This window comes from Salvelinus fontinalis, unplaced genomic scaffold (assembly GCF_029448725.1).
Source record: "Salvelinus fontinalis isolate EN_2023a unplaced genomic scaffold, ASM2944872v1 scaffold_0019, whole genome shotgun sequence".
In the NCBI taxonomy this organism is placed as follows: Eukaryota; Metazoa; Chordata; class Actinopteri; order Salmoniformes; family Salmonidae; genus Salvelinus; species Salvelinus fontinalis.
Window position 1 is genome coordinate 444,726 of NW_026600228.1, and position 27,500 is coordinate 472,225.

At 45.1% G+C, this 27,500-nt stretch overlaps 1 protein-coding gene across 5 annotated transcripts in view; it reads right to left on the bottom strand.

Annotated features, from left to right (window-relative positions):
• Positions 1-27,500, bottom strand: part of LOC129842161 (semaphorin-6D-like) — a 44,134-nt gene that overhangs the window by 1,142 nt on the left and 15,492 nt on the right. For 2 of the 5 annotated variants that reach the window (XM_055910576.1, XM_055910577.1), the window contains exons 4-19: positions 26,548-26,610; positions 25,251-25,352; positions 25,032-25,122; positions 24,634-24,753; positions 24,242-24,330; positions 21,341-21,558; positions 20,877-21,008; positions 18,040-18,195; positions 17,675-17,848; positions 16,823-16,963; positions 16,341-16,418; positions 15,156-15,214; positions 14,515-14,571; positions 13,651-13,881; positions 10,565-10,809; positions 1-3,079 (exon numbers count right to left, since the gene is read on the bottom strand). The exon at positions 1-3,079 is cut by the window's left edge and continues 1,142 nt beyond it. In XM_055910576.1, the coding sequence (XP_055766551.1) occupies positions 1,874-3,079; positions 10,565-10,809; positions 13,651-13,881; positions 14,515-14,571; positions 15,156-15,214; positions 16,341-16,418; positions 16,823-16,963; positions 17,675-17,848; positions 18,040-18,195; positions 20,877-21,008; positions 21,341-21,558; positions 24,242-24,330; positions 24,634-24,753; positions 25,032-25,122; positions 25,251-25,352; positions 26,548-26,610 (3,162 nt within the window). In that variant the 3' untranslated portion in view covers positions 1-1,873. The remainder of the gene's footprint in view (positions 3,080-10,564; positions 10,810-13,650; positions 13,882-14,514; positions 14,572-15,155; positions 15,215-16,340; positions 16,419-16,822; positions 16,964-17,674; positions 17,849-18,039; positions 18,196-20,876; positions 21,009-21,340; positions 21,559-24,241; positions 24,331-24,633; positions 24,754-25,031; positions 25,123-25,250; positions 25,353-26,547; positions 26,611-27,500) is intronic. The other 3 variants (XM_055910579.1, XM_055910580.1, XM_055910581.1) reach the window with 3 other exon arrangements.

Sequence of the window (27,500 nt, forward strand, 5' to 3'; positions counted from 1 at the left end):
ATATTTATAATATGTACAGTATCTTGTCATTACCAGCATGACTCGGTAGGACACATTGGTAGATGTTGGTGTGATTGTACACTTGTCACTCACTGGGAAACTGCAAACACAACACTGCCTCTGGAACCAAAATGGCAGCCAGAGAACCGAAGATCTAAGATCAGTTACCCTGGAAATGGTTAAGATTAGGTTTGAGAGAGGGTAAGCTGATCCTGGATCTGTACCTTGGGGAAACTACCACACAGAGAGCAGTTTGTGAACTCCCACCGGAGCACAGAGACCAACACTAGTGACGGACATGCAGTTGGCAGGTGAGACAGACATGTTACAGAACGCCATTTCAACCTGACAGAACTAAACCCATTGGTGTTGCATAAAATGTTTACGTCTTTCATTTCTGAATAAAATAAAGAAAACCAAACCAAACCAAACCAGAACCAGCCTGTTGAAGTGGGTTGGATGAAATGTTTCTAAATACCACTCTGCTACATTGAAAGACTGGAGGAAAGGTCTCTGCATCGCCAGTTTGGATCTGTGTGTCTGTGTGAGACAGGAGAAGGGTGGTATGTGTTGATAGAGGACTCTGATGGCACTGGAGCCTGTTCTAACAGTGCATTGAATTGCATGGTCTGTACGCACATACACACACACACACACGTCAGGAGACAACGGCAGCTGTAGGGTACAGACGCATAAGAGGACTAAATACACTCAACATATAGTACTCATCATAAACCAATAGCAACATACATTACTCATCATAAACCAATAGCAACATACATTACTCATCATAAACCAATAGCAACATACATTACTCATCATAAACCCATAGCAGCAAACGTGTTCAGTAGATATCCCAGTGAGTTACAGAGGGTCCCTGTTAGGGTACGTACCTTTCACCTCCCCAAGCAAAGTGTGTGTGTATGTGTTTGCTGTACATTGGGTTTTGCCCTCCAGCTGACACACACTGGTATTCTCTCTGTTGCCTTCCTTCCTCCTCCATCTTTATAGTTGAGTTAAACACCTCTAAAGGGACACTATGTTTAGTGTGTCTCCTCGCTGCTCTCCCCCATCAGTCAGACAGACAAGATACAAACAGTTCTATCGTATTCCTCCCCCTAGTTCAGTTCAGTCCAGTTCACATTCATGGGAAGACAGAGGGTGTCCCCCAAATGGCACCCTTATTCCCTATATAGTGCACTAGGTACAACCAGGCCTATGTGCCGTGGTCAGAAGTAGTTGACAACAAAGGGAATAGGGTGCCATTTGTGGCACAAACAGACAGTGCTTAGTGACAGTGAGACATCAGACCCATTCTTCAAGTAGTTCTCGGAGTTAGACCTCGTACCGTCCACAGTCAGGATCATAGAGCCAGGCTACACACTGGGGGCCACGCTAGTCCCCCACAGGACCCCTACACCCATCTACCCCCACCCTGCCTTATGTCCTGGGGCTGGGGTTACAGTCAGGATCATAGAGCCAGGCTACACACTGGGGGCCACGCTAGTCCCCTACAGGACCCCTACACCCATCTACCCCCACCCTGCCTTATGTCCTGGGGCTGGGGTTAGTGAGTCAGGGCCAGGGGTCAGGGTTAGAGGAGACTGACCAGTATGTTGTGAGATGGAGAGAAACATGGAGCCACAAGACAAGACACAGAACTCCACGTCACATCTTTGGCCACTGGTGTGATTTTCCCTTTTTAGAGTGAAGGAATGAATCATTCCATGGGGACACACCCCGACACACACATGGTCCTACTCCCTCCCTAAGCCTTCTCACAACCAGTCTGGCTCTAGAGCACATTCAGTAGTGCCCCTGCCCTGTCCCAGTTAGTACACTTGGTAGTACACTCCATAGTGTCTATAGTGTCCTAGTAGCTGTACTTGTTGACCACCCTCATCTGAGGAGTCTGTGGGGTGAAGGCGTTGGGTTTAGGGGGGACGTCAGGCTTTAGGGACGGGGTCCGTTTAAGTCCCTGGCGGGGGAGCGAGCCGTGCCCACTGTAGCTGCTCTGGCGGGACAGGGAGGGGGGGTGGGGGTGTTGATGGGGGGAGTGGAGCCCCCTCTGGGAGTCCAGTCTGGAGGGAGGGGTGGGGGGCATGTACCCCCCTCTGTTCATACTGTGTTGGTGGGACAACGACACCCCCATACTGACCCCGTTGGGAGAGGTGGCGGTGAGGGAGTGTCTGTGAGAAGAGCTCCTGTGATGAGAGCCGTACCTCCTCTCCAGGGTGCCGCTCATGCTTCCTCCCATACCCAGGCTGCCTGTGGGGGAGCTAGGGGCGGAGGGTAGGGGGACGTCAACCCTCTTGGTGGGGCTGTGCCTGGGCAGGGAGGAGGAGGAGGAGGGGGAGTAAAGAGAGGCCTCTCGGCTGGGGACCTTGGGGGGAACCTCAGTGATGTCCCCTAGAGGCTCCAGCATCAGGTGTTGTCTGCTGGGTCGGGGCGCTGAGCCGGCCCCCTCTTGGAGGATAGCCTTGGAGCTAGCGTTAGCCGTGTTAGCATCGTTCAGGTGCTTCAGCAGGTCGTTCAGTGTGTTCCTGGCATCCAGCGACCTCTTCTGCTCCTTTCTGCTTCCTTTAGAATGAGGGGGCGTGGCCTGAAGGTGTTCCATGTTCTCTGGCTTCCTGTCCAGGGTGCGTGGCGGCGTGACGTCGTCGGCCGGGTTTCCATGGTAACCACTGCGGTATTCGTGCGTGGCGTTGGGAAGGACGACGGCGCTGGGGATGTGGGAGTGTCCCAGCGCAGGGTGGGGCTGGGGGTGAGGAGGGGGGGGGGGACTGGAGTGGAACTGGGGACTCTTGGCGATGGAGGAGGAGGAGGTAGAGTTGGAGTTCTTCCTGGATCCATTGATCTTCCCGTGGTGATTGGCTCGCTCCCACTGGTTCCTGATTGGCTGCAGGACTTTCTGCTGCAGCACAGGGGTAGACTCGGGGGTGGGCAGGGCGGCCAGCTCGGGAGGCTGACAGCCATCCCGGAGGATCATGGTCTTGGTGTCTCCGTTAGGCGACAGGTCCTTACCACTGCTCAGTAAGTTGGTGTACAGCTTGGGACAGTCCAGACTTGGCTGGTACTCCTGGAGACAAGACAGGAGGACAGAAGAGAGGGCTTTGTTCATTTGGTTCCTCTAGCCAACACAAACTGTACATACATATTGTACATACATACATACATACATACATACATCATACACACACACACACACACTACATACATACATACATACATACATACATACATACATACATACATACATACATACATCATACATACATACATCATACATACATACATACATACATACATACATACATACATACATACATACATACATCATACACACACACACACACACACACACACACACACACACACACACACACACACACACACACACACACACACACACACACACACACACACACACACACACACACACACACACACACACACACACACACACACACACACACACACACATACATACACATACATACACACATACATACATACATACATACATACATACATACATACATACATACATACATACATACATACAGTGCCTTCGGAAAGTATCCAGACCCCTTGACTTTTTCAACATTTTGTTACTTTACAGCCTTATTATAAAATGGATTAAATAAAAATAAATCCTCAGCAATCTACACACAATACCCCATAATGACAAAGGAAAAACAGGTTTTTGGATCTGGGGAAGGGTACCAAAAAATGTCTGCAGCATTGACGGTCTTAAAGCCCAGACTTAAACCTGATCGAACATCTCTGGAGAGACCTGAAAATAGCTGTGCAGCAACGCTCCCCATCCAACCTGACAGAACTTGAGAGTATCTGCAGAGAAGAATGGGAGAAACTCCTCAAATACAGGTGTGCCAAGCTTGTAGCGTCATACCCAAGAAGACTCAAGGCTGTAATCGCTGTCAAAGGTTCTTCAACAAAGTACTGAGTAAAGGGTCTGAATACTTATGTAAATGTAATATTAGTTTTTCATTTTTTTTAATAAATTAGCAAACATTTCTAAAAACCTGTTTTTGTTTTGTCATTATAGGGTATTTTGCGTGTCATTATGGGGTATTGATGAGGATTTTCTTTTTAAATGAATTTTAGAATAAGGCTGTAACCTTACAAAATGTGGAAAAGGTCAAGGGGTCTGAAAACTCTCCGAAGGCACTGTAAATGTTCTATCCAGGCGGTGAATTACAGGGGAGCCAAGGGGGGCTCAGCTCCCCTGAATGAAACAAAAGTCCAACTTTGGGGGGGGGGGGTCTAAATAATGCTAATTTGCCATTCTTCTATTTGTTTAAAAGTAGTGGTAAATATGTTTTACAGTGGTAAATATGAAAATAAAAGTTTACAAATTAATCGAACACCCCCACCTTTCTGTCATGGTTTAAACCATTTATTTCTATGTGGCTGCACAAACCGTCTCCCTGTCCACAGCACTGTCCACTCTCTAGTGCTGAATTTCAGCCTCAGCTGGGCTCCTTTAAACACATAGATTTTTCTTTGTACTTGCTCATTTTCACGATTTGTTTGCCAAGTCCCCTTGATAAAAATAGCCTTTAATTCCAATGCATTAGATTTATCTGTTCATTCATAATGGTTTGCTTTTGTCAGTCAGCTGTTTAGAGCGCTCATTGCTTTGTTTCTCAGGCGGGCGCGGGTATTGCTGTTCTCTGTGCCGTCCGTGACCAGAAGTAGACCATTTATTTAGCTTTATTATTTTCAATCAATATCACTTTTCTTGCCTGGATCAGCTGATGAGTGTCTCCAATATCACTGGACAACTAGCCTACAGCTCAACACCAATGCGCAACCATTCCATCCAACATTATGACAGTAGGAATATAGTAGACTCTTAGAAGACTTCGATTTTGCAATGGCATAGGCCTACATGATTTTGGATAACGACATTTTACATAGGCATGGTTACACTTAGTGCTTTTCCCGAGATCTCCAAGATCCAGGAATAGTACAAGGTTTAAGTTCAATGTTCTAATTCAATCATTAAATGCTTAATAATTACAAATTACACTGTCATTAATGTCATAAATGTAGGGAAAGAAAGGTTGTGGTTTATGTCACACGATCTGTGAAGGATCTAAGCATTCAACTCGTGAATCATGGACAACTCATGAACTAGGGTGTAACCATGTTTTGATTCAACTTGTGTATTATATTGAATGTAGGCTACCTGTTCTGCTTATGTTCATGTGTGTAAAATTGCTTCAGTTGAGAGCGTAGGCTACTGGCAGTGGTGTAGGCCTAGTGGAGGGTAAAGTCAACACAATGCAGTTGACCCTCCTTTTCTGAAAAATGCATTGAAAGTATAGGGAGCGTAACTTTTTTCACCGCAACCAGCAATCAGAGTTTACCCACCATTTATTGATAAAAATCACTTGTCCTAGAGAGATTTACACGGTTATTAAAACATCACGTTGTTTATGTCTATTTCCAGTCATCAGAGGTAACATGTAGATGTCTATTTCCAGTCATCAGAGGTAACATGTAGATGTCTATTTCCAGTCATCAGAGTACATGTAGATGTCTATTTCCAGTCATCAGAGTACATGCAGATGTCTATTTCCAGTCATCAGAGGTAACATGTAGATGTCTATTTCCAGTCATCAGAGGTAACATGTAGATGTCTATTTCCAGTCATCAGAGGTAACATGTAGATGTCTATTTCCAGTCATCAGAGTACATGTAGATGTCTATTTCCAGTCATCAGAGTACATGCAGATGTCTATTTCCAGTCATCAGAGGTAACATGTAGATGTCTATTTCCAGTCATCAGAGGTAACATGTAGATGTCTATTTCCAGTCATCAGAGGTAACATGTAGATGTCTATTTCCAGTCATCAGAGGTAACATGTAGATGTCTATTTCCAGTCATCAGAGTACATGCAGATGTCTATTTCCAGTCATCAGAGTACATGCAGATGTCTATTTCCAGTCATCAGAGGTAACATGTAGATGTCTATTTCCAGTCATCAGAGGTAACATGTAGATGTCTATTTCCAGTCATCAGAGGTAACATGTAGATGTCTATTTCCAGTCATCAGAGGTAGCATGCAGATGTCTATTTCCAGTCATCAGAGGTAACATGTAGATGTCTATTTCCAGTCATCAGAGGTAACATGCAGATGTCTATTTCCAGTCATCAGAGGTAACATGTAGATGTCTATTTCCAGTCATCAGAGGTAACATGCAGATGTCTATTTCCAGTCATCAGAGTACATGTAGATGTCTATTTCCAGTCATCAGAGGTAACATGTAGATGTCTATTTCCAGTCATCAGAGTACATGTAGATGTCTATTTCCAGTCATCAGAGGTAACATGTAGATGTCTATTTCCAGTCATCAGAGGTAACATGCAGATGTCTATTTCCAGTCATCAGAGGTAACATGTAGATGTCTATTTCCAGTCATCAGAGTACATGTAGATGTCTATTTCCAGTCATCAGAGTACATGCAGATGTCTATTTCCAGTCATCAGAGGTAACATGTAGATGTCTATTTCCAGTCATCAGAGGTAACATGTAGATGTCTATTTCCAGTCATCAGAGTACATGCATATGTCTATTTCCAGTCATCAGAGGTAACATGTAGATGTCTATTTCCAGTCATCAGAGGTAACATGCAGATGTCTATTTCCAGTCATCAGAGGTAACATGTAGATGTCTATTTCCAGTCATCAGAGGTAACATGTAGATGTCTATTTCCAGTCATCAGAGTACATGCAGATGTCTATTTCCAGTCATCAGAGGTAACATGTAGATGTCTATTTCCAGTCATCAGAGTACATGCAGATGTCTATTTCCAGTCATCAGAGGTAACATGTAGATGTCTATTTCCAGTCATCAGAGTACATGTAGATGTCTATTTCCAGTCATCAGAGTACATGTAGATGTCTATTTCCAGTCATCAGAGGTAACATGCAGATGTCTATTTCCAGTCATCAGAGGTAACATGCAGATGTCTATTTCCAGTCATCAGAGGTAACATGTAGATGTCTATTTCCAGTCATCAGAGTACATGCAGATGTCTATTTCCAGTCATCAGAGGTAACATGCAGATGTCTATTTCCAGTCATCAGAGGTAACATGTAGATGTCTATTTCCAGTCATCAGAGTACATGCAGATGTCTATTTCCAGTCATCAGAGGTAACATGCAGATGTCTATTTCCAGTCATCAGAGTACATGCAGATGTCTATTTCCAGTCATCAGAGTACATGCAGATGTCTATTTCCAGTCATCAGAGGTAACATGTAGATGTCTATTTCCAGTCATCAGAGTACATGCAGATGTCTATTTCCAGTCATCAGAGGTAACATGTAGATGTCTATTTCCAGTCATCAGAGGTAACATGCAGATGTCTATTTCCAGTCATCAGAGGTAACATGTAGATGTCTATTTCCAGTCATCAGAGTACATGTAGATGTCTATTTCCAGTCATCAGAGGTAACATGCAGATGTCTATTTCCAGTCATCAGAGGTAACATGCAGATGTCTATTTCCAGTCATCAGAGTACATGTAGATGTCTATTTCCAGTCATCAGAGGTAACATGCAGATGTCTATTTCCAGTCATCAGAGGTAACATGTAGATGTCTATTTCCAGTCATCAGAGTACATGTAGATGTCTATTTCCAGTCATCAGAGGTAACATGCAGATGTCTATTTCCAGTCATCAGAGGTAACATGCAGATGTCTATTTCCAGTCATCAGAGTACATGTAGATGTCTATTTCCAGTCATCAGAGGTAACATGTAGATGTCTATTTCCAGTCATCAGAGTACATGTAGATGTCTATTTCCAGTCATCAGAGGTAACATGCAGATGTCTATTTCCAGTCATCAGAGGTAACATGCAGATGTCTATTTCCAGTCATCAGAGTACATGTAGATGTGTATTTCCAGTCATCAGAGTACATGCAGATGTCTATTTCCAGTCATCAGAGGTAACATGTAGATGTCTATTTCCAGTCATCAGAGGTAACATGTAGATGTCTATTTCCAGTCATCAGAGGTAACATGTAGATGTCTATTTCCAGTCATCAGAGTACATGTAGATGTCTATTTCCAGTCATCAGAGTACATGCAGATGTCTATTTCCAGTCATCAGAGGTAACATGTAGATGTCTATTTCCAGTCATCAGAGGTAACATGTAGATGTCTATTTCCAGTCATCAGAGTACATGTAGATGTCTATTTCCAGTCATCAGAGGTAACATGTAGATGTCTATTTCCAGTCATCAGAGTACATGCAGATGTCTATTTCCAGTCATCAGAGTACATGCAGATGTCTATTTCCAGTCATCAGAGGTAACATGTAGATGTCTATTTCCAGTCATCAGAGGTAACATGTAGATGTCTATTTCCAGTCATCAGAGGTAACATGTAGATGTCTATTTCCAGTCATCAGAGGTAGCATGCAGATGTCTATTTCCAGTCATCAGAGGTAACATGTAGATGTCTATTTCCAGTCATCAGAGGTAACATGCAGATGTCTATTTCCAGTCATCAGAGGTAACATGTAGATGTCTATTTCCAGTCATCAGAGGTAACATGCAGATGTCTATTTCCAGTCATCAGAGTACATGTAGATGTCTATTTCCAGTCATCAGAGGTAACATGTAGATGTCTATTTCCAGTCATCAGAGTACATGTAGATGTCTATTTCCAGTCATCAGAGGTAACATGCAGATGTCTATTTCCAGTCATCAGAGGTAACATGTAGATGTCTATTTCCAGTCATCAGAGTACATGCAGATGTCTATTTCCAGTCATCAGAGGTAACATGTAGATGTCTATTTCCAGTCATCAGAGTACATGTAGATGTCTATTTCCAGTCATCAGAGGTAACATGCAGATGTCTATTTCCAGTCATCAGAGGTAACATGCAGATGTCTATTTCCAGTCATCAGAGGTAACATGTAGATGTCTATTTCCAGTCATCAGAGTACATGCAGATGTCTATTTCCAGTCATCAGAGGTAACATGCAGATGTCTATTTCCAGTCATCAGAGGTAACATGCAGATGTCTATTTCCAGTCATCAGAGGTAACATGTAGATGTCTATTTCCAGTCATCAGAGTACATGCAGATGTCTATTTCCAGTCATCAGAGGTAACATGCAGATGTCTATTTCCAGTCATCAGAGGTAACATGTAGATGTCTATTTCCAGTCATCAGAGTACATGCAGATGTCTATTTCCAGTCATCAGAGGTAACATGCAGATGTCTATTTCCAGTCATCAGAGTACATGCAGATGTCTATTTCCAGTCATCAGAGTACATGCAGATGTCTATTTCCAGTCATCAGAGGTAACATGTAGATGTCTATTTCCAGTCATCAGAGTACATGCAGATGTCTATTTCCAGTCATCAGAGGTAACATGTAGATGTCTATTTCCAGTCATCAGAGGTAACATGCAGATGTCTATTTCCAGTCATCAGAGGTAACATGTAGATGTCTATTTCCAGTCATCAGAGTACATGTAGATGTCTATTTCCAGTCATCAGAGGTAACATGCAGATGTCTATTTCCAGTCATCAGAGGTAACATGCAGATGTCTATTTCCAGTCATCAGAGTACATGTAGATGTCTATTTCCAGTCATCAGAGGTAACATGCAGATGTCTATTTCCAGTCATCAGAGGTAACATGTAGATGTCTATTTCCAGTCATCAGAGGTAACATGTAGATGTCTATTTCCAGTCATCAGAGGTAACATGTAGATGTCTATTTCCAGTCATCAGAGGTAACATGTAGATGTCTATTTCCAGTCATCAGAGTACATGTAGATGTCTATTTCCAGTCATCAGAGGTAACATGCAGATGTCTATTTCCAGTCATCAGAGGTAACATGCAGATGTCTATTTCCAGTCATCAGAGTACATGTAGATGTCTATTTCCAGTCATCAGAGGTAACATGTATTGCACTGTTTGGATTATTTTGGAGTGGATGAACATGCACAGGTAGCCTACATTTTGAAGTGATTTGTTTGACAATCAGATGAAAGCATCATGACTGGTTGTGTTCATGCCACATTAAAAGGTAATACATTTTTACAGTTAAATTACGTCTTTATTATTATTATTAGGTCCCTCCCCCCCAAATAATTGTGGCCGCCGCACCCTGAATGTCACTGTCATTCTCACTCTGGTTCTATCTATCTACATAAGATACCACGACAATGTCAGTGTCATTCTCACTCTGGTTCTATCTATCTACATAAGATACCACGACAATGTCAGTGTCATTCTCACTCGGGTTCTATCTATCTACATAAGATACCACGACAATGTCAGTGTCATTCTCACTCTGGTTCTATCTATCTACATAAGATACCACGACAATGTCAGTGTCATTCTCACTCTGGTTCTATCTATCTACATAAGATACCACGACAATGTCAGTGTCATTCTCACTCGGGTTCTATCTATCTACATAAGATACCACGACAATGTCAGTCAGTAACACTCGGTTACTGAATAATGTGTTGACTCATAAATCTGTATTCAGGTCTCCAGGTTACCTTGACAGGACTGTCGAAGAGCCCGTTGAGCTTAGTGAAGGATCCGGTGGAGTCGCTGCAGGAGGGGGCTGACTCTGCATCTTTGTGGGCGTGCCGGGGCTTGTGGCGGAGGAAGGAGTCTCTATAGCAGAACACCACCAGGCCTGCCACTAGCGCCCCCAGGAGGAAGGCAGCCAACACACAGCTGATCAGGATATTCATGTGGACCATCTGATTGGCTTCTCCCGCCTGGATCTCCCACACACCTGAAGTCACACACCCCATTGGTTTACGAACACCCTGACACACACAATCACAGCCAATCACAGCTTGACACTACACCTCTATATCAGGTGTGTTTGTGGACACTCAGTCATGCATGATTTCTCTGCTTTTCCCCTTAAAGGTATTCTGTCCGCTATCCAACAGGGATTTTATCGTTACCAAAACCATTCAGATTGGCTTCCATTCTCGTCATTCTTAATTGTAAATACATGGTGAAAATGGTTAGGATCCCACAACCACTCCGGTGATGTAAGCCAATCTAGAAGAAGTAGTGTTATGTTAGTTTGAAGAGGAAGAATTGAAGTGTTGCTTTTTCTCTACCAAGTGTCAAACATTTGTCCAGATACAAAGGAGGGTTAGTGCATTCCTAACTAGGACAGAGATAGACTTGTTCTCCCAAAATCAGAAAGACAATGAACCATTGACTCCCCAGCGTTGTCAAAGGAAGAGGATTGTAGTTTGTCCTCTACATGGTGAGGCTATTCTGTTTCTAGACTGCAGCTTGGTTAGTAACCACAGACATGGACGAGTTAAACATCCACAGAGCAGGAGAGAGACAGAGAGAGGTCCTGGAGCAGGAGGGGTTAATGGACAGGCCTGGGACATGCTCTAATGCTCCTAGGGTTAAAAAACCTAACTCCCAGGGTTAACCCTTTACACCCGGGAACAGGGTTGACCCTTCAACTGTAACAGCCAGGGTTATAGGGTCAACTGGCAGAGAGAGAAACGAGGACCAAATAAAAGAGTCTGAAGAAAGATTATAGAAGTGCAGAAGGTTTGAAGATAAGATTTGAAAGGATTGTTTAAAAAGGGAGAAAATACATTTTCACCATGTAGAAAATCATTATAATCATGACAATAAATCAAGGAATAAATCAAAATACATGAAGTTGGATGAAATATAAATCATAACAAAATCTGAAAAATGTAATCTGCTATATCAATTGATGGTAATCCCAAATACCTGCCCCTGAGTGTGTGTGTGTGTGTGTGTGTGTATCAAGTGTGTCTGTGTCTGTGTGTACAGTACCAGTCAAAAATGGACACACCTACTCATTCGAGGGTTTTTCTTGTAGAATAATAGTGAAGACATCAAAACGATGAAATAACGCATATGAAATCATGTAGTAACCAAAAAAAGTAGTAAACACATCAAAATATGTTATATTTGTGATTCTTCAAAGTAGCCACCCTTTGCCTTGATGACAGCTTTGCACACTCTTGGAATTCTCTCAACCAGCTTCATGAGGTAGTCATCTGCAATGCATTTCAATTAACAGGTGTGCCTTGTTCAAAGTGAATTTGTGGAATTTCTTTCCATAATGCATTTGAGCCAATCAGTTGTGTTGTGGCAAGGAGGGGGGTATACAGAAGATAGCTCTATTTGGTAAAATTCCAAGTCCATATTATGGCACCAACAGCTCAAATAAGACAAATGACAGTCCATCATTACTTTAAGACATGGTCAGTCAATACAGAAAATTTCAACAAGTTTCTTCAAGTGCAGTCGCAAAAACCATCAAGCGTTATGGTGAAACTGGTTCTCATGAGGACCAGCACAGGACAGGAAGACCCAGAGTTCCCTCTGCTGCAGAGGATAAGTCCATTAGAGTTACCAGCCTCAGAATGGACAGGAAGACCCAGAGTTACCTCTGCTGCAGAGGATAAGTTCATTAGAGTTACCAGCCTCAGAATGGACAGGAAGACCCAGAGTTCCCTCTGCTGCAGAGGATAAGTTCATTAGAGTTACCAGCCTCAGAATGGACAGGAAGACCCAGAGTTCCCTCTGCTGCAGAGGATAAGTTCATTAGAGTTACCAGCCTCAGAATGGACAGGAAGACCCAGAGTTCCCTCTGCTGCAGAGGATAAGTTCATTAGAGTTACCAGCCTCAGATTGCAGCCCAAATAAATGCTTCGCAGAGTTCAAGTAACAGACACATCTCAACATCAACTGTTCAGAGGAGACTGCGTGAATCAGGCCTTCATGGTCAAATTGGTGCAAAGAAACCACTACTAAAGGACACCAATGAAAAGAAGAGACTTGCTTGGGCCAAGAAACAAGAGCAATGGACATTAGAGCGGTGGAAATCTGTCCTTTGGTCTGATGAGTCTAAATTTGAGATTTTTGGTTCCAACCGCTGTGTCTTTGAGACGCAGAGTAGGTGAATGGATGATCTCCGCATGTGTGGTTCCCACCGTGAGTGTGTGTGATGGTGCTTTGCTGGTGACACTGTCTGTGATTTATTTAGAATTTAAGGCTCCCACAGCATTCTGCAGCGATACGCCATCTCATCTGGTTTGCTCTTAGTGGGACTATCATTTGTTTATCAACAGATCAATAACCCAAAACAAACCTCCAGGCTGTGTAAGTCTATTTGAACAAGGAGAGTGGTGGAGTGCTGCATCAGATGACCTGCCCTCCACAATCACCCGACCTCAACCCAGTTGAGATGGTTTGGGATGAGTTGGACCGCAGAGTGATGGAAAAGCAACCAACAGGTTCCTCATGAAGCTGGTTGAGAGAATGCCAGGAGTGTGCAAAGCTGTCATCAAGGCAAAGGGTGGCTACTTCGAAGATGTATTTTGATTTGTTTAACGCTTTTTTGGTTACTATATGATTCATATGTGTTATTTCATAGTTTTGAAGTCTTCACTATTATTCTACAATGTAGAAAATAGTAAAAATAAAGAAAAACCCTTGAATGAGTAGGTGTGTCCAGACTTTTGACTGGTACTGCATGTGTGTGTCTGCTGTAGCAGCTATGGGACAGTCAGGTCTCCATACAGTGTGGTAGCAGCAGTTCTCTCCCTGCAGGCCTTACCCTCTAGGCCCCCTGGGAGTGACTCTAGTGAATGGGAGGTGGCCGGGTCATCCTGCTGCACAAACCCTGAGCCATACAGGTCTGGAGAACCAGCCCCAGGCCCCAACCCAGGCCTTTCCCCGGGACCAAGCCCAGGATGGGGGCTCAGGGTGGGGGTGAGTACTGGGGGTACTGGGGGGTGTATGGGCCCACTGGGCTGGTCTGTGAATGACGTAGATGACAACTCCATGTCTGTGGTGACAAACAAACTGTTAACACGGTGCGTAGACATGAGGCCTGCAGGCTGTTAGCTTACATCCTGGTTAGTAGGCAAGGGTTGGTATGTGTACGAACATATGGGTTAGTTTACATAACATAATAGGTTTTATGTTTTATGATAATGCTGTTTGAAAAAATAATAAATTGTCTGATTCAAGAGCTATTTTATTTATCATTACCAGTACTAGAAATACAGTTGTAAGATTCATTTTGTTCAGACAGGATACAGTTTGAAAGGGGAAAAGGGTGAGAGTTGTCTGAGGAAGGTCTTTGGTACACAGCAGCGATGATTCCATAGCAGTGATGACGTCAGAGGAGGGAGGGGCGCCGAGTGAGCATGCAGGAAGTAAACAGGAAGTAAAGAGGAAGTGCGTGAGGAAGATGAAGTGAGGAAATGAGTCAGTGTAGCGGTGAGATGGAGATTTCTGACGTGACCCGGTGATGATGTTGTTTGTTGAGATGCTGAAGAAGATAAAAAGGTTTTGAAGAAGAGGAGGTTTGTTAAAAAAGATGAAGGGTGAGCAGCGTTGAAGGAAGGATGGAAGGAGAGAGGGGTTCGGAGCTCAAGGAAAGAAAGAAACCAGCGGAATAAAAGATCCAACTAACCAGAGGTCGGGTCACCAAATGATTTGTAATCTGTCGCTGATGTAGTGGCCAAAAACACTAAAACAATTAAAGGAACAAGAAATCAGTATAAAGGAACCCAAAAGTAGAGTCCCAAAACAAAAAAAGGCCCTGATAACTAAGAGTGTAGTTATTTTGAATCAAATGATAAAAAGCTAAAGGACAGGTTGTCTGAGTAGGCCTATTGCTCCAGGTCTTCTCTGTCTCTAGACCTGAGGAGAGACAGCATGGCCTCTATCCCCTGTTCTAGTTCTATGGTTCAGCCTGGTGTGTCTCCTATAGCAACACTGTCTTAGTACTGCTACTGGTAGAGCGCGTCTGTTTCTTCCCTCCAAGTAGGTAGCATTAGTTACAGGTGGCCTGGGTCTGTACAATATGTGGATCTACAGTAGATGTGTATGTTAATACTGAACATAGAACCATGTAGGGAGGGTTACTGATTGGTGTGTTGGTATGGTGTGGTTACTGGTGTTACTGGTGGGGTGTTACTGGTTGGTGTGTTGGTATGGTGTGGTTACTGGTGTTACTGGACGTGTGTTACTGGTTGGTTGTGCAGACTGATGGTGTGTGATAGTGAGAGAGAGCGAGAAAGAGATGGGTTGGTATGAATGTGAGAGGCTCACCATGGCAGTCTCCCAGCTGAACCGTGTTCCCAAACTCTACATCCTGCTCATAACCAGACCTGAAAGAGAGGGAGGAGAGAGAAATTAGAGCAGAGAACCAAACCTCTCTAACCAACAATTCCTTCCGTTATTCATTTTTTTCCTGAACTCTGTAGTATGTACCGTATCTTAGTACTGTGGTAGTATTGTAATATTTAATACTCCCAGGGCTCTAAATGTACATTTTTCATTGGTAGCACTGGTCCTCCCGCCTTTAAAAAAGTTAGGAGCACCAGAAAATCTGATTTTTTAAATGGATTGAGATATAGTCTATATGAAGTCTAGCTGCTCATGTTGTGCCCTAAAAACTCATATGGAACCCTGTAGAGTGTTTATTATAAAAACCTACAATGTTGATACAGACACCTGTCATTGAAATGAAAAAGTCATTTTGTGGAATATACGGTTTCTACATTATGTAAAAGCACTATTTTCCTATTGAGATGCATTACATTGAAAATTGTACACTGTCTCTTTAAGAGCATTTGTGATGAAGCCATGCAGGACATCTCTCATTCAAATCAAATACAATTTTATTGGTCACATACGCATATTTAGCAGATGTTATTGCGGGTGTAGCGAAATGCTTGTGCCATTCATTGTTCCATTCATTCATTGATCATTGATCTCCTGAAGAAGCTATACCCTTTCCTTTCTTTCTGTGCCTCCAAAGGTTTGGATATACTGGTAAAGTTACCAGGTTGTTTGCTAGCTAGCTAATGAGCTAACAAACACGACTGAACAAGATGTAAAACAAATGCGGCCTGCGAATAGTTGTAGAAAGGCCCACGACACGGTTTATGAAATAAATGTAAAATGTGTCCCACCAATCCATGACCGGATTAAAAAAATGTTGCTTCAGTAATATGGGTCAGATATGGGTCAGATCTGGGTCAGATATGGGTCAGATATGGGTCAGATCTGGGTCAGATATGGGTCAGATATGAGTCAGATATGGGTCAGATATGGGTCAGATATGGGTCAGATCTGCGTCAGATATGGGTCAGATCTGGGTCGCACTGGTGCTCCCAAATTAAAAACTCCAGGTCGCACAGCAAAATATTTTGTTGCATATGAGAACAAATTGGTCACACTTTACGGCCCTGAGTATGCATACTATTTAGTATTGTAATACTTGGTACTCACAGAACTCCAGGCAGGATCCTCTCACAGGCTCCATGAGGCATCCAGCCACAGTAGGGGTCCCTGGACGCTATACAAGACCTAGGGGAGAAACACAACACAGGGTTAACACATATCTGTAAATATACAGTTCACCATACAGGGTTAAATAGGCAGCACCAGTTAACCTCTGTCTGGCTGTATATTAACCCGTGTGCTACAGGTTCTCAGTGTTTATGACATGTAGATAGAGAAAAACACATCAATAAACACACAAACCTGTGACCATGTACAGCATAAAGTAACCTTGGACTGGAGTGTGCGCTTGTTTCTGAATGTGTGTGTATGTGTCCGTGTCCGTGTCCGTGTGTGTGTGTGTGTGTGTGTGTGTGTGTGTGTTTGTTGTGTGTGTCTGTCTGTCTGTCTGTATGTGTATGTATCTGTGTCTGTATGTGTCTGAGTCTAAGTTGGAGTGCACGCTCGTGTGTGTCAGTGTGGGGACTCACTTGTGGCAGTTAGTGTGTCGCTCACAGCGGCTGAGAGGCATGCGAACCACACAGCTAGAGAAAGCTACATACACACTGTGTGTGTCTCTGTCAACATGGAGCGACAAAATATGCCTGTCATCCTCATTGTTAGACAGACACCTGGGAGACAGAGAGGAGAAAAGATAGGGAAGAGAGGGGTTGGGAGAGGAGAGGGAGTAGGGGAGAGAGAGAAAGGAAGGGTGGTGGAGGGGGGAGACAGAGAGGAGAAAAGAGAGGGAAGAGAGGGGTTGGGAGAGGAGAGGGAGTAGGGGAGAGAGAGAAAGGAAGGGTGGTGGAGGGGGGAGACGGAGAGGAGAGTCAGAAATCAGATTACAGGTTACTTGATCAGTTGTTTATCAGAAAGGCCTGTCTACGGTTTCACTCTCCAGATGTAATCACAGTGGCACTGTTTAGCCCTGATACCCTTACTGACAGGAGAGAACGAGAGACTGAGAGGAAGACAGAGGAGAGTGAGAGAGACAGGGAAAGACAGAGGAGAGAGAGAGAGACAGAGAGGAAGACAGAGAAGAGAGACAGAGGAAGAGAGAGGAGAGTGCGAGAGAGAGAGAGAGGAGAGACTGAGAGGAAGAAAGAGGAGAGCGAGAGAAAGACAAAAGAAGAAAGAGGAGAGTGAGAAAGACTGAGACTGAGAGGAGGAGAGACAGACAGTGAGAGACACACAGAGAGAAAGAGAAAAACACAGAGTGAGAGATAAGAGACCAAAAAAAGAGAAAGACAGTAAGAGACAGAGACTAAGAGAGAGACACAAAGAGAGTAAGAGAGAGACTAAGAGAGAGAGACAGTGAGAGACGTGTAGTGAGTGTTCCGTACTTGGCTCTGTTGAACAGGTCGATCTCCTCCAATAGGATGCTGTCGTTTAGGGACAGAGGGGAAGTCTTGGCTAGAACCTTCAGCACCACGCCCGCCTCTGAACCAATGAACAGCACCGTGTAGTTACCATGTGGACCAGCCGCGTTGTCCACCGCCAAGGCTGTCAGCCTGTACCTAGAGAGACAGGGACAAGACGGGAGGACAGTCAGACTTCAGTAGGAATTATCAAGCCAGTATTTAAAGGCCCTCCGTGCAATCTACAAATGTGCATTTTGATTTGGGGTTTTGTTGATTGTTACCCGGGAATTTAGATCCCACAAGCAGCACATGTGTGCATGTGTGTGTGTTTATCTGTGTGTTCTTACCTGACGCGTGTCTTGGTGAACCAGGGCTCGTCTCCTATGTTAGGCACGGAGGCGTCCATGAGGGGGTGAGACTTGATGAACAGGAGGGTCTCATCAGGGAACTCTATAGAGGTCTTATAGGACTCAGCCTGGCCATGACCCGAACAGCAGCCTGGCCTGGAGTCAAAGGGGTCAGAGAGGGGTCAAAGGTCAACACAGGTCACACATGAGCCCAGCTACCATCACCCTGTAGGGACTAATAATGTTGACTCTATTGAATTGAACTGAGGAGAGGGGTTAGGGTATGAGAGAGGAGCAGATGCCTGTCAGGACAACAAAGAGACGTGCTGCTGTATCACCGTAAACATGAAGTCATAACAGAGGATTAGAATGTGAATTATTTACCACCATAATGAGCAGCTCTGTGGACTTTGTGTGGGGCCAGAGAGCTGAGCTACATGTGTGTGTGAATACAGGTTAAATATGCAACGCGTCTAATTATCCAGATTAATTATTTACTGCTAATAACCACCAGCTATATATGTGTGTGTGTGTGTGTGTGTGTGTGTGTGTGTGTGTGTGTGTGTGTGTGTGTGTGTGTGTGTGTGTGTGTGTGTGTGTGTGTGTGTGTGTGTGTGTGTGTGTGTGTGTGTGTACATGCGTGTGGTCATAGACCATGTCTCTCTTGTTAAAGAGGGTTTATCTCAATGAGACCAAAACTCAAGGTCATAGTGACAATACAGTCCTGCCCTGCATCATAAACTGAAGGGAGGGTCATGTACCTGTTGTTGTGCAGACTGACATACACTTACTGAGACATACTGGGCTTGGGTCAGGGTTAGAGACTGACATACTGTAGGTATAGTACCTGGGCTTGGGTCAGGGTTAGAGACTGACATACTGTAGGTATAGTACCTGGGCTTGGGTCAGGGTTAGAGACTGACATACTGTAGGTATAGTACCTGGGTTAGGGTAAAGGTACATGTTCATACCTGGTTTAGGGCAAAGGAACAGGTACATACCTGGGTTTGGGTTAGGGAAAAGGTACAGGTACATACCTGGGTTTGGGTTAGGGAAAAGGTGCAGGTACATACCTGGGTTTGGGTTAGGGAAAAGGTACAGGTACATACCTGGGTTTGGGTTACGGAAAAGGTACAGGTACATACCTGGGTTTGGGTTAGGGTAAAGGAACAGGTACATACCTGGGTTTGGGTTAGGGAAAAGGTACAGGTACATACCTGGGTTTGGGTTAGGGTAAAGGTGCAGGTACATACCTGGGTTTGGGTTAGGGAAAAGGTGCAGGTACATACCTGGGTTTGGGTTAGGGAAAAGGAACAGGTACATACCTGGGTTTGGGTTAGGGTAAAGGTACAGGTACATACCTGGGTTTGGGTTAGGGTAAAGGAACAGGTACATACCTGGGTTTGGGTTAAGGTAAAGGAACAGGTACATACCTGGGTTTGGGTTAGGGAAAAGGTACAGGTACATACCTGGGTTTGGGTTAGGGTAAAGGAACAGGTACATACCTGGGTTTGGGTTAGGGAAAAGGTGCAGGTACATACCTGGGTTTGGGTTAGGGAAAAGGAACAGGTACATACCTGGGTTTGGGTTAGGGTAAAGGAACAGGTACATACCTGGGTTTGGGTTAGGGAAAAGGAACAGGTACATACCTGGGTTTGGGTTAGGGAAAAGGAACAGGTACATACCTGGGTTTGGGTTAGGGAAAAGGTGCAGGTACATACCTGGGTTTGGGTTAGGGAAAAGGAACAGGTACATACCTGGGTTTGGGTTAGGGAAAAGGTGCAGGTACATACCTGGGTTTGGGTTAGGGAAAAGGAACAGGTACATACCTGGGTTTGGGTTAGGGAAAAGGAACAGGTACATACCTGGGTTTGGGTTAGGGAAAAGGAACAGGTACATACCTGGGTTTGGGCTAGGGAAAAGGTACAGGTACATACCTGGGTTTGGGTTAGGGAAAAGGTGCAGGTACATACCTGGGTTTGGGTTAGGGTAAAGGAACAGGTACATACCTGGGTTTGGGCTAGGGAAAAGGTACAGGTACATACCTGGGTTTGGGTTAGGGAAAAGGTGCAGGTACATACCTGGGTTTGGGTTAGGGTAAAGGAACAGGTACATACCTGGGTTTGGGTTAGGGAAAAGGAACAGGTACATACCTGGGTTTGGGTTAGGGAAAAGGTACAGGTACATACCTGGGTTTGGGTTAGGGAAAAGGTGCAGGTACATACCTGGGTTTGGGTTAGGGAAAAGGTGCAGGTACATACCTGGGTTTGGGTTAGGGTAAAGGAACAGGTACATACCTGGGTTTGGGTTAGGGAAAAGGTGCAGGTACATACCTGGGTTTGGGTTAGGGAAAAGGAACAGGTACATACCTGGGTTTGGGTTAGGGAAAAGGAACAGGTACATACCTGGGTTTGGGCTAGGGAAAAGGTACAGGTACATACCTGGGTTTGGGTTAGGGAAAAGGTGCAGGTACATACCTGGGTTTGGGTTAGGGTAAAGGAACAGGTACATACCTGGGTTTGGGCTAGGGAAAAGGTACAGGTACATACCTGGGTTTGGGTTAGGGAAAAGGTGCAGGTACATACCTGGGTTTGGGTTAGGGTAAAGGAACAGGTACATACCTGGGTTTGGGTTAGGGAAAAGGAACAGGTACATACCTGGGTTTGGGTTAGGGAAAAGGTACAGGTACATACCTGGGTTTGGGTTAGGGAAAAGGTGCAGGTACATACCTGGGTTTGGGTTAGGGAAAAGGTGCAGGTACATACCTGGGTTTGGGTTAGGGTAAAGGAACAGGTACATACCTGGGTTTGGGTTAGGGAAAAGGTACAGGTACATACCTGGGTTTGGGCAGTCTCTCCTCTGGGAAGGCGGTCCAGACAGAGTCAGGTGTTTTCTGTTCTTTAAATCGTCCTCTGAACACCTTCTCTATGTCATCCATGGAGAACGCACACACTGCAGACCCTGGGATACTGAAGAGAGAGGAACACACTGTTACACAACTACTATTAACTATAGCTACTAATATACACACTGCAGACCCTGGGATACTGAAGAGAGAGGAACACAACCACACACTGTTACACAACTACTATTAACTAGATATGAAGAAAATACACACAACAAGAGATTCACAATAACAACACATATGTTACACCAATATTACAGAGTGTACCCCAAATGGCACCCTATTCCCATATAGTGAACCACTTTGACTAGAGCCCTATGGTCCCTAGTCAAAAGTAGTGCACTATACGGGAATAGGGTGCCATTTGGGATGTAGCCTCAGTGTGTCCATCCTTACCTGTTCATCTGTGTAGTGAAGACTCCCACCACAGAAGGAACTCCGTTGATGTTGAGGATGTCAGTGATGGACTGTAGAACATCGAAGTAGAAGAACGATTCTCCAGGAACAGAACAGTTGAGTCTGGCCTTGACGAAGGACGTCCAGTGTTTCTCCAACACACGCTGGGACCCGCCTACGTCGTTCTTACAGATACGAGCCACTCTGGAGTAGACGGCCTGGAAAGGAAAGGGGGAGCAGGGGGAGAGAGACTGCAATCAGCATCACTAAAACACTTCCACCCTCTGAATAAGACATCTGCCTCATCCTGTGGCCTCACAGTGTGACGCACACTGACGCATACACAAGCACACGCGCGGCGGGAGCACACACATGCTTATCCAGGACCCTGTGTCAGAGAGGACATTTGTTTGAAGCTCCGACTGAACAAACGCCTCACACTCACATCTCTTAACCCTAAACCTGATTCACACACACCTCTTAACTCAGTCTGATTAATCTTGAACTAGAACAGAGCTGGGCTATAGGACTGGGCTTTATGATAGGGGCTAGGCTATATGATAGGAGCTATAGGACTGGGCTATATGATAGGGGCTAGGCTATATGATAGGGACTGGGCTATAGGACTGGGCTATATGATAGGGACTGGGCTATAGGACTGGGCTATATGATAGGGGCTAGGCTATATGATAGGGACTGGGCTATAGGACTGGGCTATATGATAGGGGCTAGGCTATATGATAGGAGCTATAGGACTGGGCTATAGGACGGTGCTATATGATAGGGGCTGGGCTATATGATAGGGGCTGGGCTATAGTACAGTGCTATATGCTAGGGACTGGGCTATAGGACTGGGACTGGGCTATAGCACGGGCTATTTGATAGGGACTAGGCTATAGGACTGAGCTATAGGATGGTGCTATAAGACGGGGCTATATGATAGGGACTGGCTATAGGACTGGAATTGGGCTATAGTACGGGGCTATATGATAGGGACTGGGCTATATGATAGGGACTGGGCTATAGGACTGGGACTGGGCTATAGGACAGGCTATATGATGGGGACTGGGCTACAGGATGGTGCTATAAGACGGGGCTATATGATAGGGATTGGGCTATAGGACTGAAATTGGGCTATAGGACGGGGCTATATGGTAGGGACTGGGCTATAGGACGGGGCTATATGATAGGGACTGGGCTAGATCTTTGGGCTAGAGCTCTGGGTGTTGGACTGTTGGCCTGTGGGGGACTAGGGCTAGGGCTCTGGGTGTTGGACTGTGGGGGACTAGGGCTAGGGCTCTGGGTGTTGGAGTGTTGGGCTGTTGGGGACTAGGGAGCGGGTTCTGGGTGTTTGGCTGTGGGGGGACAAGGGTTAGAACTCTGGGTGTCTGGTTGTGGGGGACTAGGGCTAGAGCTCTGGGTGTTGGACTGTGGGGGACAAGGGCTAGAGCTCTGGGTGTTGGACTGTGGGGGACTAGGGCTAGAGCTCTGGGTGTTGGACTGTGGGGGACTAGGGCTAGAGCTCTGGGTGTTGGACTGTGGGGGACTAGGGCTAGAGCTCTGGGTGTTGGACTGTGGGGGACTAGGGCTAGAGCTCTGGGTGTTGGACTGTGGGGGACTAGGGCTAGAGCTCTGGGTGTTGGACTGTGGGGGACTAGGGCTAAAGCTCTGGGTATTGGACTGTGGGGGACTAGGGCTAGAGCTCTGGGTGTTGGACTGTGGGGGACTAGGGCTAGAGCTCTGGGTGTTGGACTGTGGGGGACTAGGGCTAAAGCTCTGGGTGTTGGACTGTGGGGGACTAGAGCTCTGGGTGTTGGACTGTGGGGGACTAGGGCTAGAGCTCTGGGTGTTGGACTGTGGGGGACTAGAGCTCTGGGTGTTGGACTGTGGGGGACTAGGGCTAGAGCTCTGGGTGTTGGACTGTGGGGGACTAGGGCTCTAGGTGTTGGACTGTGGGGGACTAGGGCTAGAGCTCTGGGTGTTGGACTGTGGGGGACTAGGACTAGAGCTCTGGGTGTTGGACTGTGGGGGACTAGGGCTAGAGCTCTGGGTGTTGGACTGTGGGGGACTAGGGTTCTGGGTGTTGGACTGTGGGGGACTAGGGTTCTGGGTGTTGGACTGTGGGGGACTAGGACTAGAGCTCTGGGTGTTGGACTGTGGGGGACTAGGGCTAAAGCTCTGGGTGTTGAACTGTGGGGGACTAGGGCTAGAGCTCTTGTGGTTTAAATGAAGCGTGTGAAGCAGTCAGCAGAAACAGCTTTAATAATTGACCAGTGCAAAGCTCCATCTGCCCAGGCGTCATCCCAGGCCCATCAGCATCGACACATACACACACAGGAACACACACAAACACACATCCCAGCATTAGTAGCGCTAAAATATTCATCAGCCCGCGGTTTCAGCCTGGCCGCCCATTCTCTGAATGATGCATCATGGGTAAATATGAGGCCTGCGGTGGCTAAAGCATGCAGAAAACATCCATTACCACCAAGGGTGTGTGTGTGTGTGTGTGTGTGTGTGTGTGTGTGTGTGTGTGTGTGTGTGTGTGTGTGTGTGTGTGTGTGTGTGTGTGTGTGTGTGTGTGTGTGTGTGTGAATCCTCTCCATGGGTAAAGGGTTTACATGTAAAGTAGTTTGACCTACAGTTCAGTCACTACCAAACTACACTTTACTGTACTCTGCTGTACTCAGCACTTTTCTACAACACTATCTGTTGTCTGGTAATATAGTGTTTACTATTTATAATACATAAATATTTATAATACACAATGTTGTCTAGTAAACTGTGTGTGTGTGTGTGTGTGTGTGTGTGTGTGTGTGTGTGTGTGTGTGTGTGTGTGTGTGTGTGTGTGTGTGTGTGTGTGCGTGTGTGTGTGTGTGTGTGTATGTGTGTGTGTGTTACCTTGCCCAAGTTGTTGTGTTCTGCTGCGATCTCTCTGTAGAAGAAGTAGACATAGTTCCCATAATCCACTGCATGCAGGAAATGGGGCTCTGGAAGAGAGAGGGGATAGAGGTTTTGTGTTGTCACGTCTCTTTTTTCTACTTCTACCTCTGTCTATACATAACTACCTCTGTCCTCCCTTCAACTCTGTCTCTCTCTGTTCTCCTCCCCTCTCCCTCCTTCCCCACTTCTCTCTCTCTCTCTCTCCATCCATCCTGAATATTTCAGTGTTCCTGTAACAGCTGCGTGTAAAAGAGTTGACCTAGATAGTGTGACAGAGCAGAGCTACAGGACGTCTTCGCAGGACAGGGACATGGACAGAGTCTGCGGTCACCACACACTGCTGTGTTTACCTTTCAGCCATTTGGAGTCGTATTTAATAGTCCTGAGGGCCGAGCCGTCACCCATACTACGGTAGATCACTGCGTCGCTCGCCAGGAAGTCAGCAACCGTCGCCGAGTACAGCTTCCCGTCTGAAACAACACACACACACACACACACACACACACACACACACACACAGGTCAGACAAACACATTCCATTCTGTCATACTGGACATGTAGATCTAACACCCAGGTTCAAACTGTTTGTTTACAGACTGACTTATGAGCCCTAGTTGCTATGGCCACAGCGTGTGTGTGTGTGTGTGTGTGTGTGTGTGTGTGTGTGTGTGTGTGTGTGTGTGTGTGTGTGTGTGTGTGTGTGTGTGTGTGTGTGTGTGTGTGTGTGTGTGTGTGTGTGTGGTCATACCAGCGAACAGAGCGACGTTGGTCTGCTTGGCGTCAAACGGGCATCGTGCCAGTCCGCTGATTTCCTCCCCGTCAAACTCCAGGTTATCCAGCTACACACACAGACACACATGCACGCCGTTAACAAAGACACACAGACGGCATAGTAAACAATAGGTGCTTATGGAGGCAGAGCAGGAGGGAGAGAGAACGTTTCTCACACACCCTGCTGTTGTCTTACCCTGTAGTACCGGCACATGGGGTTGAAGCCGTTTGTTCCACAGATGAACACCAGGTCATCATTTCTGGGAACCAGAACCTTGATGTAGTTATGACACTCATCCTGGAGGAGGGGAGAGAGAGAGAGAGGAGATCATATTATAAACCGCTTAGCCAGTAGCTATAATGGTCGCTATAGCCAGTAGCTATAATGGTCGCTATAATGGTCACTATAGCCAGTAGCAATAATGGCAGGTATAGCCAGTAGCTATAATGGCAGGTATAGCCAGTAGCTATAATGGCAGGTATAGCCAGTAGCTATAATGGTCGCTATAGCCAGTAGCTATAATATCAGGTATAGCCAGTAGCTATAATGGCAGGTATAGCCAGTAGCTATAATGGTCGCTATAGCCAGTAGCTATAATGGTCGCTATAATGGTCACTATAGCCAGTAGCTATAATGGCAGGTATAGCCAGTAGCTATAATGGCAGGTATAGCCAGTAGCTATAATGGAAGGTATAGCCAGTAGCTATAATGGCAGGTATAGCCAGTAGCTATAATGGCAGGTATAGCCAGTAGCTATAAAGGCAGGTATAGCCAGTAGCTATAAAGGCAGGTATAGCCAGTAGCTATAATGGTCGCTATAGCCATTAGCTATAATGGCAGGTATAGCCAGTAGCTATAATGGCAGGTATAGCCAGTAGCTATAATGGCAGGTATAGCCAGTAGCTATAATGGCAGGTATAGCCAGTAGCTATAATGGCAGGTATAGCCAGTAGCTATAATGGCAGGTATAGCCAGTAGCTATAAAGGCAGGTATAGCCAGTAGCTATAAAGGCAGGTATAGCCAGTAGCTATAATGGTCGCTATAGCCATTAGCTATAATGGCAGCTATAGCCAGTAGCTATAATGGCAGGTATAGCTAGTAGCTATAATGGCAGGTATAGCCAGTAGCTATAATGGTCGCTATAGCCAGTAGCTATAATGGCAGGTATAGCCAGTAGCTATAATGGTCGCTATAGCCAGTAGCTATAATGATCGCTATAGCCAGTAGCTATAATGGCAGGTATAGCCAGTAGCTATAATGATCGCTATAGCCAGTAGCTATAATGGCAGGTATAGCCAGTAGCTATAATGATAAGAATTTGTAAGTCGCTCTGGACAAGAGCGTCTGCTAAATGACTTAAATGTAAATGTAAATAAGACATTATGAGGTGAGAGGTAAAGCCGAGAGTAGAGAGTCTATAGTAGTTAGTAGAAAGGCAGTGTATAGTAATTATAGAAACATGGTATATTAGTAAGTATAGTAAAGTCTTACTCTGTGTTTCCCCTTCATGGCACAGTTCTTTCTGTCTGCCTCGCCTGACCTCCATGTTAACTTCTGTAAACATCAACACACACACACACACACACACACACACACACACACACACACACACACACACACACACACACACACACACACACACACACACACACACACACATTAATTCAGGCAAGCACAAACATACACAATTCAGCATTTGGGATTTCCCACACTGGACAACTTTTTACAGCTGTTGATAAGTCATTGATAACAATCTGCGAAAAAAATGTCATGTCATTACATGAAGATGTAATGGGGGATCATAGCTATATTCAATCAAATTTACGAGTTGATTTAAAAACCTATGTTTAACCTTTTATCATGATTGGCATCTTGACGGATTAGTCCAAAATCGTGTTACATAAAAAATTACTTTTCTGTCCTTGCATTTATGGCAGTGTAAGTTGTCGTTATATCATATACTGTATTAAGCAGTAATCAGTTCAATTAGACATTGAACTTTAACCCTGTAAGATTCCTGGATCTAGCTGTTGGACAGTTTTTTTTGTATAGAGATCTCAGAAATGCAGTGTAATCATTTCTTGTCTCCTTATGTTACGGGGTGGAAACTGTTTTTATGGGCACACAAATCCAAAATAATGTATGTGATTGCAAAAGTTAATGCTTCTAACCGAAAGAGTCACCTTACCTTGATACTTAAAATCTGAATTGATACTGTCATTAACATGGTTCTTCAATAATTATGCTTAATACTTGTTGGATGCACATTTGGTGTCCAGCTGATTAGTTACGCCGGGATATTTTCACACATCATCATCTGATCCAGGAAGGAATCTTCTGAATGACAGTCAAGTGCTGAACGAACAGCTGTTGTGACAGCGCATGTGATGCAACAACCGCCCGAGTGCTGGACAAAAGAATATTTTGGTGTCTGGTGAAGAGTT